General features: G+C 36.6%; 1 protein-coding gene across 4 annotated transcripts in view; it reads right to left on the bottom strand.

Annotated features, from left to right (window-relative positions):
• Positions 1–12453, bottom strand: part of GRIA4 (glutamate ionotropic receptor AMPA type subunit 4) — a 432709-nt gene that overhangs the window by 89418 nt on the left and 330838 nt on the right. For all 4 annotated transcript variants that reach the window (XM_074372962.1, XM_074372964.1, XM_074372965.1 and 1 more), the window contains one exon: positions 2685–2843. In XM_074372962.1, coding sequence (XP_074229063.1) covers positions 2685–2843 — 159 coding nt within the window. The remainder of the gene's footprint in view (positions 1–2684; positions 2844–12453) is intronic.

Below are 12453 nucleotides of genomic sequence, written 5' to 3'. Positions count from 1 at the left end.
TATCGTGTTGTTGGTCATGAATTCAATGTTAATGAGTCAACAGTGTCTTAAATAAGATGTCTTTAAACAGAAACACATAAATAACAATGTGTTATGTGTTGATTTGTGAGAGCAGGCAGATAGCTAGATATGAACAGAGAAAAGGGGACACAGACCAAATGGCAGGAATTGGGCAGAAAGGCGGGACACAGGCCAAATGCAGGAAACCACACATCATGTAAGCACCAGGGGTCCCTGGGCAGAGAAAGAAAAGCAGGAGACTTGGGGCTGATAAAGGGCCACACCTTTTGGCCTGGAGACCAACAAAGAAAGGTGAAAAAAAGGCAGGAATTCCCAGTGTCCGAATGTAACCCTTTGCTCATTATGCCCTCATTTCAATAAGATTAGCCTTACAGATCAGAAGTACCATTCATGCACCAACGCCATGACACTTCTGATCCAGTCTAAATAAGGACGAAACTCCCTCCTCCCTTTGGGAAGGTGGAGTTGGGATGAAAATCAGGGAATACGACCCCAAGCCCTTCCCTCCCCAATAAATATTCTGCCCATTCATTTTTACACTCTATGTAACTAACTTGCCAAAGAAACTCAGGGCAGCCACTCACCTGAGCCTGCCCGCTCTCCCCTTGAGAGTGCACTACCCATCCTTTAATAAATCCTCACTTCACTTTTTTTAACCACTACATCTTGTCTCTGAATTCTTTCTGGGACAGGAAAAGAACCTGGAACACCGGTTGCATCCATCGGCAACAGATTGGTTGACAAAAATGTTGTGACCTAACCCTGTAATTTCCCATAGAAGTAAGGATTCAGTATTCACTCATTCAGTGTTCATGGCAATTTTATAGAATAGAACTACCATGAATAATGAGAATTGACTGTATGCATTTATCAAATGACCACTGAATGCCTAGTATCATGCTAAGAGCTCTGTAAAGGATGAGAAAATTATATGTATTTATATATAAAACAAAGTGCCCAAAGCCATGACATAGATAAGTCTGGTTGGAGATTATCGAATAGCAAACATTGTGACAGGCTAAAGGCAAGATAGGGAAGAACTAACTACACCCAAGTGTCAGACAGGAGGACCACAATGGACACATGCTATTATATATTATCACTGAGATGAAAAATAGTTGCAAGGAGCTACAAAACACTGCCAAGAAGTTTGAAGCCCATTCTGGATACTAAAACTCTAAGGGGAAAAGGAACTTCAAGAGGTGATTTACAAAAGTGTTGAGATAAGTAATGGCTGATAAAATAAAATGTCAGGAAGGAAGACATATGACAGTTTATCATGAGGAAGAGAAGGACAAGGGAGTCTCTGTATACACTGATGACAGAATGAGGGGAACATGCTGTAGAGCAAACTGTCCAGATTAGAAATGAGTTCAGAAGAAAGCTTTATGTTTTTATCTTTGTGTATTAATACTTGATATAATTGAGCTTTGGAGATGATTTTTCTCTGAACCAGCTTGAAGGCAAAAAGAGGACTAAAAGATTTCTCAAGGTCCTTTTAATCCTGAAGGTGGTTTGCATCTTGAAAATGTGTCTCTTTTTAATATGCTTTCATATGTATTATCTAAGCATGAGAAATGGTGTAAAATGGTGTAATATAGTGAACAAAGCACTTGTCCAAGACTCAGGGAGCCCATGACTTGGTCCTGAGCATTCCACAAACCTGGACCTTGAGTCAGAGAATGCCAATTAACATACCATTTAATATCTTGCTCTTATTAATCTTTAAATCAGAGGGTTGGATTACAGTAATTTACACAATGGATACTCAAATAAATACTTTGTTTTGAAATCTCATGATTCTATAGTATAGTGAAAATGGTATGATTATCCAAATTACTATATTACAGAGAGGAAATTGACATAGCTAGTAAGGAAAATTTTATAATTAGAAAATGGAAGAACAAAGATTCTCTTCCCATAGATCACAGTTTTCTAGGCTTGAGTTTCCAAATTATAGTTGAAAACTTTTCACTAGAATACACTGTCAGTTAGCTATTAGTAAAAATTATTAAAAATGATTATGCCTTATTATGTAGGAGCTCAGAACCACTAAGCTGGAGTTTAAGAAACATTATGCCATCATTTACATGACATCTAAGGAAGTAATCTATCTTTTCAGGTGAGAAGAAAATGTCCTTATGATCAGAAATTTAACAGCTTCCTTTGCAGATACTGATAACATACTTCTGCAATGTCTGCCAGAAAAAAATTGACCTTTTACTGTTAATTTGAAAGAGAAATTTTGAGAATCTTGTACATTTTTACATTTCTGCTAATTTCCCAATTTCCCTACTCACTGTAAATCACTTTGCAAACATAGTTTTTATCTGAGTGGAATAGTTACCAGTGATTGTTCACATTTGAAATGTCTAGTTATCAAAAATTTTTTAAAAAGCATACAATTTCTTCATGAAAATTCACATACAAAGTAATAATAATATAATAATAATAATAAACTACTTGAGCTAACGTCTAACAACTCTATAACATAGAAATTTAGAAATTATTAAGGGCATGTATAATGCAGAGACAGTGACAAAATATTTCTTCCCTATGTCACATGTCTGACAAAATATTACTAGAAGAATTGCATAATTAAATTTCTACCTTAAGGATTTTAAAAAATTCTAAAAATACAGAAGATAAAAACAAACAAATACCTTGGGAGGTGTCTCAGATCCTGGATATTCTCTCTGATCTAGTTTCTTCCAGCGATCCATGAGTTTGGTTACCATAGGTGTATTAAAATCTACCAGCTGGAATCCTGTCACATTGGCTCCACCATGTATAAACCTCTCAAGGGAAATATCCTTGAATCCCTATAAAAATCGAGAGTTTTTAAAGTTTAGGTCATTATTACACATTTCAGCTGTTCAATAACATAAATTAATAACCAATATAATTTCTAATTAAGTGATGGCTAGAAAAAGGTAAAAGATCCAATTGCATCAATTTAGCTGTTCAATTCCATCATTCCATATCTAACACGTGATACCACGTCAACAAAAGAAAAGATAAAAACCATATGCTCATCTCAGTAGTTGCAGAAAAAGGATTTGATAAAATTCAACATCCATTCATGGTTAAAAACTCTCACCAAGTGGGTACAGAGGGAACATATCTCAACATCATAAAAACTGTTTATGACAAACCCACAGCCAACATAATGCTCAATGGTGAAAAGCTGAAAGACTTTCCACTAGAATTTCAACAAGACAAGGATGCCCACTCTTACCACGGCTATTCAGCATGGATTTGGAAGTCCCAGCCACAGCAATCAGGCAAGAAAAGGAAATAAAAGGGATCCAAATTGGAGGGGAAGAGGTAAAATTGTTATTATATGTAGATGACATAATATTCTGTGTGGAAAACTCTAAAGACTCCATGCAAAAGCTATTAGAACTGATAAAGGTAGCAGGATACAAGATTAACATATAGAAAATTGGTGCATTTTCCCCAATAACAATAAATATCAGAAAGAGAAAGTAAAAAAAACAAAAAATCCCTTTTAAAATGACATTAAAAAAGTAAAATACTTATGAATAAACCTGACCAAGGAGGTGAAAGACTTATACACTAAGAATTATAAAACATTGATAAAGGAAATTGAATATGACTCAAAGAAATGGAAAGATACCCCCTGCTCTTGGATTGGAAGAATCAATATTTTTAAAATGGCCATACTACCTAAGGCAATCTACAGATTTAACGTATTCCTTATCAAATTACCCAAGACATTTTTCACAGAACTAGAACAAATAATCCTAAAATTTATATGGAAACTTAAAAGACCCTGAACTGCCAAATCAATCCTGAGGAAAGAGAACAAATCTGGAGGCAAAACCCTCCCAGACTTCAGGTAATACTACAGAGCTACAGAAATCAAAACAGTGTGGCATTGGCACAGGAACAGACCTATGGATCAATGGAACAGAATAGAAAGCCCAGAAATAAACCCACACACCTATAATCAATTAATCTTCAATTAAGGAGACAAGAATATACAGTGGAGAAAAGACAGTCTCTTTAGCAAGTGGTGTTGAACAATCTGGACAGCAGCATGTAAATCAATGAAGTTAGAACACTCCCTCACTCCATACACAAAAATAAACTCAAAATGGCTTAAAGACTTAAATATAAGATATGACCCCATAAAACTCCCAGAAGAGAACATAGGCAAAACAATCTGACATAAATTGTAGCAATGTGTTCTTAGGTCAGTCTCACAAGGTAATAGAAATAAAAGCAAAAACAAACAAATGGGACCTAATCACACTTATAAGCTTTTTCACAGCAAAGGAAACAATAAGCGAAACAAAAAGACAACCTATGGAATGGGAGAAAATATTTGCAAAAGATGAGACTGATGAGGGCTTAATCTCCAGAATATATAAACAGCTTATACAGCTTAGTAAGAAAAAACCAAACAACCCAATCCAAAAATGGGCAGAAGACCTAAATAGACATTTCTCCAAAGTGGACATACAGATGCCCAACAGGCACACGGAAAGGTGCTTAACATTGCTAATTACTAGAGAAAGGCAAATCAAAATTACAATGAGGTATCACCTCACACTAGTCAGACTGTCCATCATCAAAAAGTCTACAAATAACAAATGATGGAGAAGGTATAGAAAAAAGAGGACCCTTCTACACTGTTGATGGGAATGTAAACTGGTGCAGCTACTATGGAAATCAGTACTGAAGTTCCTGAAAAAAACCAAAAATGTAGTTACCATATGATCCTGCAAGCCCACTCCTGGACATCTATCTGGAGAAAACCCTAATTCAGAAAGATACATACCCTCCAATATTCACAGCAGTGCTTTTTACAATTGCTGAGATATGGAAGCAACCTAAGTGTCCTTCAACAGATCAATGGATAAAGATGTGGTGTGTACAAACACACACACACACACACACACACACACACACACACAATGGAGTGCTATTCAGCCTAAAAAATGAAATGTTGCCATTTGCAGCAACATGGATGGACCTGGAGGGCATTATGCTAAGTGAAATAAGTCAGGCAGACAGAGACAAATATCACATAATATCACTTATATATAGAACCTAAAATGATACAAATGAACTTATTTACAGACCAGAAATAGACTCAGACATAGAAAACAAACTGATGGTTACCAAAGGGATAAATTAAGAGTTTGGGATGAATAAATACACACTACTATACATAAAATAGATAAAAATCAAGGGCCTACTATATAGCTCAAGAAACTGTGTTCAATATTTTTAAATAACTTACAATGCAAAAGAATATGAATGTTCAATATTTTTAAATAACTTATAATGCAAAAGAATATGAAAAGAATACATATATATATGGGTGTGTGTATATATATATGTATGTATAACTGAAACACTTCGCTGTACACTTGAAACTAACATCGTGAATCAACTATACTTCTATAAAAAGTCTAATATATGAGAAAAGGATATAAATATTTCCAGTTCAGTTCAAGTCAATTTAAAAACTAGTTCTTAAATGCCTCTGAATGCATTTTATGAAGCATGGAGGAAGATATAGGAGATTCACATGATAGCATCAAAATGTCTTCTGTTGAGGGCATAATTGCCCTCTGATATAAGAAATAAAAGCAGAAATGTGTGTTATGTGAAGGTAATATCAAGGTATTATTGTCTGAGGTATTTGAGTCTGTGATGGGTAACACTTTTTTGGGGAGGTTCATTGTAATTATGAAGTGGTTTAAAAGCAGACAGAGCGGGACATTCAAGCCAGAAAGGGTGAAAACTGTATCTGTCACTACAGCACTCACAGTCCTGGGAAATGGCAGTGGATGAGAAGAAAGAGAGATGGACTCCCGCGTGGTGGGGAAAAAGATCGTGCCCACCAGGTGGGGTGAGGAATCTGGGAGGAAAGGGTGTCACCTGATTTGGTCCAGAGGTATTATCTGAGTTTAAAAAATTCTGGAAAGTTATTTATTTTCTATCTATATTTATCTGTCATCTATCTAGCTATCTTCTATTCAGTTTATTTTATGCCTCCACCGTCTTTTTTCCATTAAGTATTTAAGATGCCTTACAAAAATACATACTCAATTTTGGAAACAAATACAATTATAGAAAGAGGGCAAAAAACATATTATGGAACTGAATTAATAAAACCAAAGATAATAGCTCAGAGAAAAGTCAACCACATATACACACACACAAACACACAGAGACACACACACATACAGACATATACACACAGACACACACACATAGATACACACACAGACACACACACATAGACACACACAGACACACACACACAGACATGGGCATGCTAGTTTGTAGCATCTGTACTTGCTTTCTTTTATGTTCCCTTTTAGTATTTAGTAAAGTTTCTTTTGAAAATGTGAATTTGATTCAATCGTGCCAAGGGAACTAAGGGAAAGTGTTTTGTTTATTTTATTTTGTTTTTGGTAAAAGTCAAATGTGCAGCAATGACCTGCACGAATTGTGGGAACCAGGGGGAAGAGGAAGACGTAGTGGTCCCTAGCCTCCTGAGGGTGTCTTTGCCATTATTTTGGAAACTTCTCTGTATTTTCCTTTAAATAACAAAGGAGACTGTCTTACTGGCCAACTTATGCATGTTACTGTCTAGCTCCTTAAGAAAAAACAGACCAGTCTATTGGCAACGAAACAAAGTTGCTGTAGAGAGCCCTGGGCGTGTGTATTCATAGTTAATTAATGGTGGGCTTATTATGTACCAGGTGCTGTGCTAGGCACACTACATACATGACCAACCTAGTTTAGTTCCCATAACAAACTTACGAGATAGGTCTTATTATTTGCCTTATCTTACAAATGAAACCAAAGATCAATGGGCCAAAGCAAAACTACACAAAATTTCCCAGCAAATACATATTAGAACCAAGAGATTCTTGAGTTTGCCCTTTTTTTTTTTGGAGAATAAACATTCTTCATTTTTATTTTATACATTCTCATGACAATTAATCTGATAAAAAGTATCCTCTTCTTCCAAAATCAGACTTTTAAAAAACTTCTTGTTCTATATATATCCATCATTTCCTCTTGCCTACAACACATTTGTATAGAACATTTTTGCTAAGCAGCCTTAAAGATTCCTTGGTAATTTTTTTTTTTTTTACACTCAGAGGGCAGCTTTATTTTTAATTTGTCTTTATTTTGTTCTTCCTTTTTTATTGAAGTACAGTTAATTTACAATATTGTATTAGTTTCTGGTGCACAGCATGATAATTCAGTTATACACATGCATAGATATACATTTAAATATACATATTCTTTTTCATTACAAGTTACTACCAGCCATTGAATATAATACCCTGTGCTATAAGTAGGACCTTGTTGTTTATCTATTCTGTACATAGCAGTTTCTATCTGCCAACCCCAAACTCCCAATTTATTCCTCCCTCCTCCCCCTGCCAGTAATCATCAGTTTGTTTTCTCTGTCTGTGAGTCTCTTTCTGTTTTGCAAATAAGTTCATTGTGTCTTTTTTTAAGATTCCACATATAAGTGATATCATATGATATTTGTCTTTCTCTGACTGACTTACTTCACTCAGTATGATAATCTCTAGGTCCATCCGTGTTGCTGCCAATGAATGGCATTATTTTATTCCATTTTATGGCTGAGTAGTATTCCGTTGTATAAGTATACCACATTTTCCTTATCCAGTCATCTATGGATGGACATTTAGGTTGTGTCCATGTCTTGGCTATTGTAAAACGTGCTGCTATGAGCATTGGGGTGCATGTATCTTTCCAAATTGGAGTTTTCTCCGGATATATGCCCAGGAGTGGGATTGGGGGATCATCGGTATCAAGTTTGCTTTGTTAACACCATACTCTTGTGTATTCTTACACAAATATGTGTCCTTTCAGTTTTGGTATTTATTATAATGCCCCTAGGAGAGGCAGGGAGATACTGTAGAAAACAGCCCAGGCTCTCAATCCCACCTCTGTAAATTTCTAGCCTTAGGTTTCCCCCATGCAAAATAAGAATGAATGCCAAAACAGCTAGCACATCTGGTTTGAATTCAGTAAATAGCAGCTATGATTAATCCATTTAATCAGCAAATGTTTATTTCACACCAGCTAATTTGACAGCTCATCAGTAATATTCTCATTTCACTTGGAAAGAAACTAGGCACCAGAAATCAAATTTATGTTTCTGAAATGGGAAAAACACTGTCTATCAGTCTCTAGCTAGTAAAATGTCAGTGGAACATTTGATTGCTTCTATGAGAAGATAGGGCAGACCTACAGACAGGCAAATAATTTCAACTTTCTAAAAGCCACAGAGATTCAACTATTGCATTAGTTACTAATCAATGACATGATTATTTTATTTTAACAGTGGCTGAGATAGAAGTCCTGCCAAGTTTTCTCTGGTAGCATTATCCCATAGCTGCACGACATACAGGCAAAGCTGCAGCTTTCATAAAAATCACTTTAATAAAAAGATATATACAAAAAAAAAAACCCATCTGATGTAAAGTCTAACGGATAAATAATGGCTCACGTTTCTCTGACTCCATTCTGTTGCTATGCTGATGGTAAAGGAAAAAATATTGCCACATCTGATTATAAACCCCTTTTAGTTATGATCTGAAAGAATGTTGGGTGGCTCAGTTAATTTTAGCTATGTCTGTAGGAGTATAGGCAATATTTTTTCTTTCATATATTTAAAAATAATTATTACACAGAACATTGATAAGGTCTAGACTGTGAGGCAGTGTAACCCAGAGAATATTGTGGAACTGAAAGTTCTGGGAAAGGTTTTAATAAAATTGTAACTCTACAGTCCTGGGACAGTAGGGGGAGGTGGACCATGGTTAAGTAACTGAGTAAACCATGAGGGGAGACCAAGGGAAAGGCTTTCTGCTTGTTGAAATAGGCTATTCAACAATGCTTGCATTTCACAATGGTTAGTGATCGTCTAAGGAAAGATTAATTTCTAACTTGGTTTCCTTTTTAATTTTCATTTAGAATTCATAATCCTCTGGGAATAAGAGGGAAAGTAAAATGAATAAATTATGAAACTTCAGATATCCTAATGGTTACTGATGTAAATCTATAGATCCATCCCATCTTGGGTGCTTAATAAATGCGTATCTTTAAGGTTTACCTAATTCAGATAACGTTTTTGCCACTTTGTATTGCAGGTTCATAGGTCGACTAAATCACACTGAGACAGCTCTAGTGCGGTTAACAGAAGGAATATGAAACAGAATGGGAGAGACTCCCCTGTTAACTCCTTTTAAAATTGACTTAAAGTATGCATTTTTTTAGTCTTTTTTTAAATTGAAATAGAGTCAGTTACAATGTGCCAATTTCTGGTGTACAGCACAACGTCCCAGTCATAAAGTATGCATTTTTGATAGTCAAGTAGATAGATGGTGGACATGCTCAATGCAGAAAACTTGAAAAATATAAGAATGAAAAAGAAAAAAGTAAAACAATATCTCCAAGTTCATGGAATCTTTAGCTGGGGTCATTGCACTTGAGTAAAAAAATGTGCAAATTTTGAGAATTGAGTTTTAGTCCCCATTCTTACACTAACCAGACAACTAAATGTGGACAAGTCACTTTCTGTGTCTTAATTTCCATACTTTCTAAACGAGGCATAAATGATGTGTGCATGTATGTCTCTGTGTGCAGTGTGGTGCAAGGTAGGTAATGAATAGGTTCAGTTAACTTCTAATGATATAACTTGAACATTCTACAGCTTTATACTACTTTGTGAGAGAGCCAGGTGTTTTCCTAGATGTGAACTGAATATATTTTAAAAATTTAAATCTAAATGATAGTAAGATTTTAAGAACTTGCCCTGAAGAAAATTACCTTGGAACAAATATCAACAATTACTAGTTGCTTTTGGCGGCCATATTTAAATCATCTGACTGCTGGAGGAGAGATGAAGAAAGATCTGAATATAAATACAAAGAACGTTTGTAAGCCCAAATTCCCCTTTAAGGGTGGAATGAGAGGTGCTTAAATGAATGGTCACTTTGTGGCTATATAAGCTATTTACTAATTTTGAGTCTATTTACTTGAACTTATTTATTCTTTGCAACCAGATGGGACAGAGCTTCAGTCTTGTTTTTTAGGTTTGGGAGGTCTGTGATCTTGGGAAAATTACAATGAACCTCATTTTCTGATCTATAGAATAAACATACATTTTCAGGATTAATTAGAACAATTATAGAAACAAAATAAATACAATGACATAAGCTGGGTGCTGGAGGATATGAAGCCATTCAACAGATGAAAAGTAAGAATAAGGGCCCTTTTTATAAGGTCAAAAAATACATTGTTCCTGCCCTTAATGAGCTTGCAATTGCTAATGTCTCATTAGCAACTGTGGTACAGGAAGTTGGACAATACCTGATACACAGAAAGCATAAAATAATTCCATAAATGAAAACAATGAATGCATTCTACACTATTGGTGTACAGGGGGACTTGTAAACCCAGAAAAGTGGCTATCAGACCTAGTGCATAAGGACAGCCTTCTAGAAGAATTAATTGTTAATTAAGATTGGGTGGGGTAAGTGTGTCCTGGTAGAGAAAACAGCATAAGAGAAAGCTGCAAACATAAAAGCAGCATTAGGAGTCTGGGGATTAGTTTGATTTCAGTTTGGCACACGTTGGGTGGAGTAGGAGAGAGGTTCCCGCTCCAAAGGTTAAGCAGGGGTAAATCTTCAAGAACTTTGTGCATGAAGGTTAATAGTGTAATACTCTATCCTAAAGGACTTTAGGAGTGTGGATTTACAATGCTTACTGTGATACAAGATGGTAACAACTGATGTAATTGCAGTATGTCATTTTGAGAGAAATGTAAGAAATTCAGTGGTAGGATGAAATGACATGCAGGTAGGGTTGGAAAGATCACAAGGTCTTTTCCTTTCACGAAGGACATGAGTTCTTTTACTGTATTTGCAGCCTGGAGCCAATAAAAAATAATTTAAATAAGGAAATGATAAAATCATACCCGCCTTTAAAAAATAATCGGGAGCAAAGTGAACCAATAACTGGAAAAGAAAGTCCTGGGGCGAAGTAGGAAAGTAATTTTCTTATTTAAATATCTGAAAAACAGACTACAGTGAACCAACAAATAGGCAAAGTTTTCATGCCTCTAAGCTTCTTGGAAGTTTCTAGAACAAAACTCAATCTATTGAGAGACCATGTTCTTTCACTAGTACTTCTAGGTGTGTAAATAAAACATACATGTACTCACATACAAACCACAAATGGGACATAAAAAAGAAAGATTTCATCACTCTTCCATTACTTCTAAATTTTGCTCATCTTTAATATGCAGTTGTTAATGACAGTGGCAATGATAATCACAGAAAATTTTCAAGAATCAAGGAAGGGCATAAAGAGATCAAGATGGCAGAGTAGGAATATGTGGAACTCACTTCCTCCCATAAACACATTAAAAATATACTGGAGTAATTCTCACTGAAAACAAACTACAGACTGACAGAAAGACTCTTCTACAACCAAGGCTGTAAAGAAAGATCCACATGGAGTTGGGTAGGAAGGGAAGACAAGTGATCAGGTCAGGACCTGTGTCCCTAGGAGCGGATACATAAGAGGGGGAGATTCCACAGCCTCACATACTTCCCTGGGGAATTGAGGGGTTTGAAGCACATTTTGCGTACCCCAGCCCTGGGGAATGGCACTGGGAAGATGAGTCCCCTTAGCTAATGTGAGGAGCAGTGGGATTAACAGGAGAGCTGTAAGAAACCAAGATTCTGCTCATGAACATCACATACACACTTGCTTACTAGTGGGAACAAGACAGAGGAAACCAAATTGAAACTACCTGGGACTCTGGCTGGTTACCCATGACAACCCTAGTATATGCCCTGGCCCACAACTAGCACCTGCTCCAGCCCCTCTTGCCCTGGGCAACTCCCAACTAGGGAAAAGCCTGCCACAGCCAGGAGGGTGCACAATTGGTGGGGACAGAGCCAGCATGGTATCTGAAAGAGGCAAGGGTGGCCATTGCTGGTGTTCATGGAGGTGGCATATCAGGAGAAATATGGAACTCTTATTGGTGTGCTGAGATCATCCCAGGGCACATACCAACATGCACCAGGCACCCATAATGTCCCTCTTCTCCAGCACTTCCTTCTCGGGGGGTGAAGAAGCCATGGTTTGGGGGAAGGGGAGAGCACACACTAAGAGGGAATAGAACCAGCTCTGATTCAAACCTTGGGGCATCTGCTCTAGCAGCTTGGTACCCAATCCTACCCATGATAAGGCAATATCAGCCACTAAGCATATGAGAAGCCCTGCTCACCTGGCTCAAGCTCAAGTCTCCATCACCAGCCCCACTTCCCATTCACATGATAGCTGCTAGTACACCCTGGCATAGGAAGAACATGACACATGATAACTTCA

Source organism: Camelus bactrianus, chromosome 10, assembly GCF_048773025.1.
Source record: "Camelus bactrianus isolate YW-2024 breed Bactrian camel chromosome 10, ASM4877302v1, whole genome shotgun sequence".
In the NCBI taxonomy this organism is placed as follows: domain Eukaryota; kingdom Metazoa; phylum Chordata; class Mammalia; order Artiodactyla; family Camelidae; genus Camelus; species Camelus bactrianus.
This window is presented reverse-complemented; position numbering and strand designations above follow the sequence as displayed.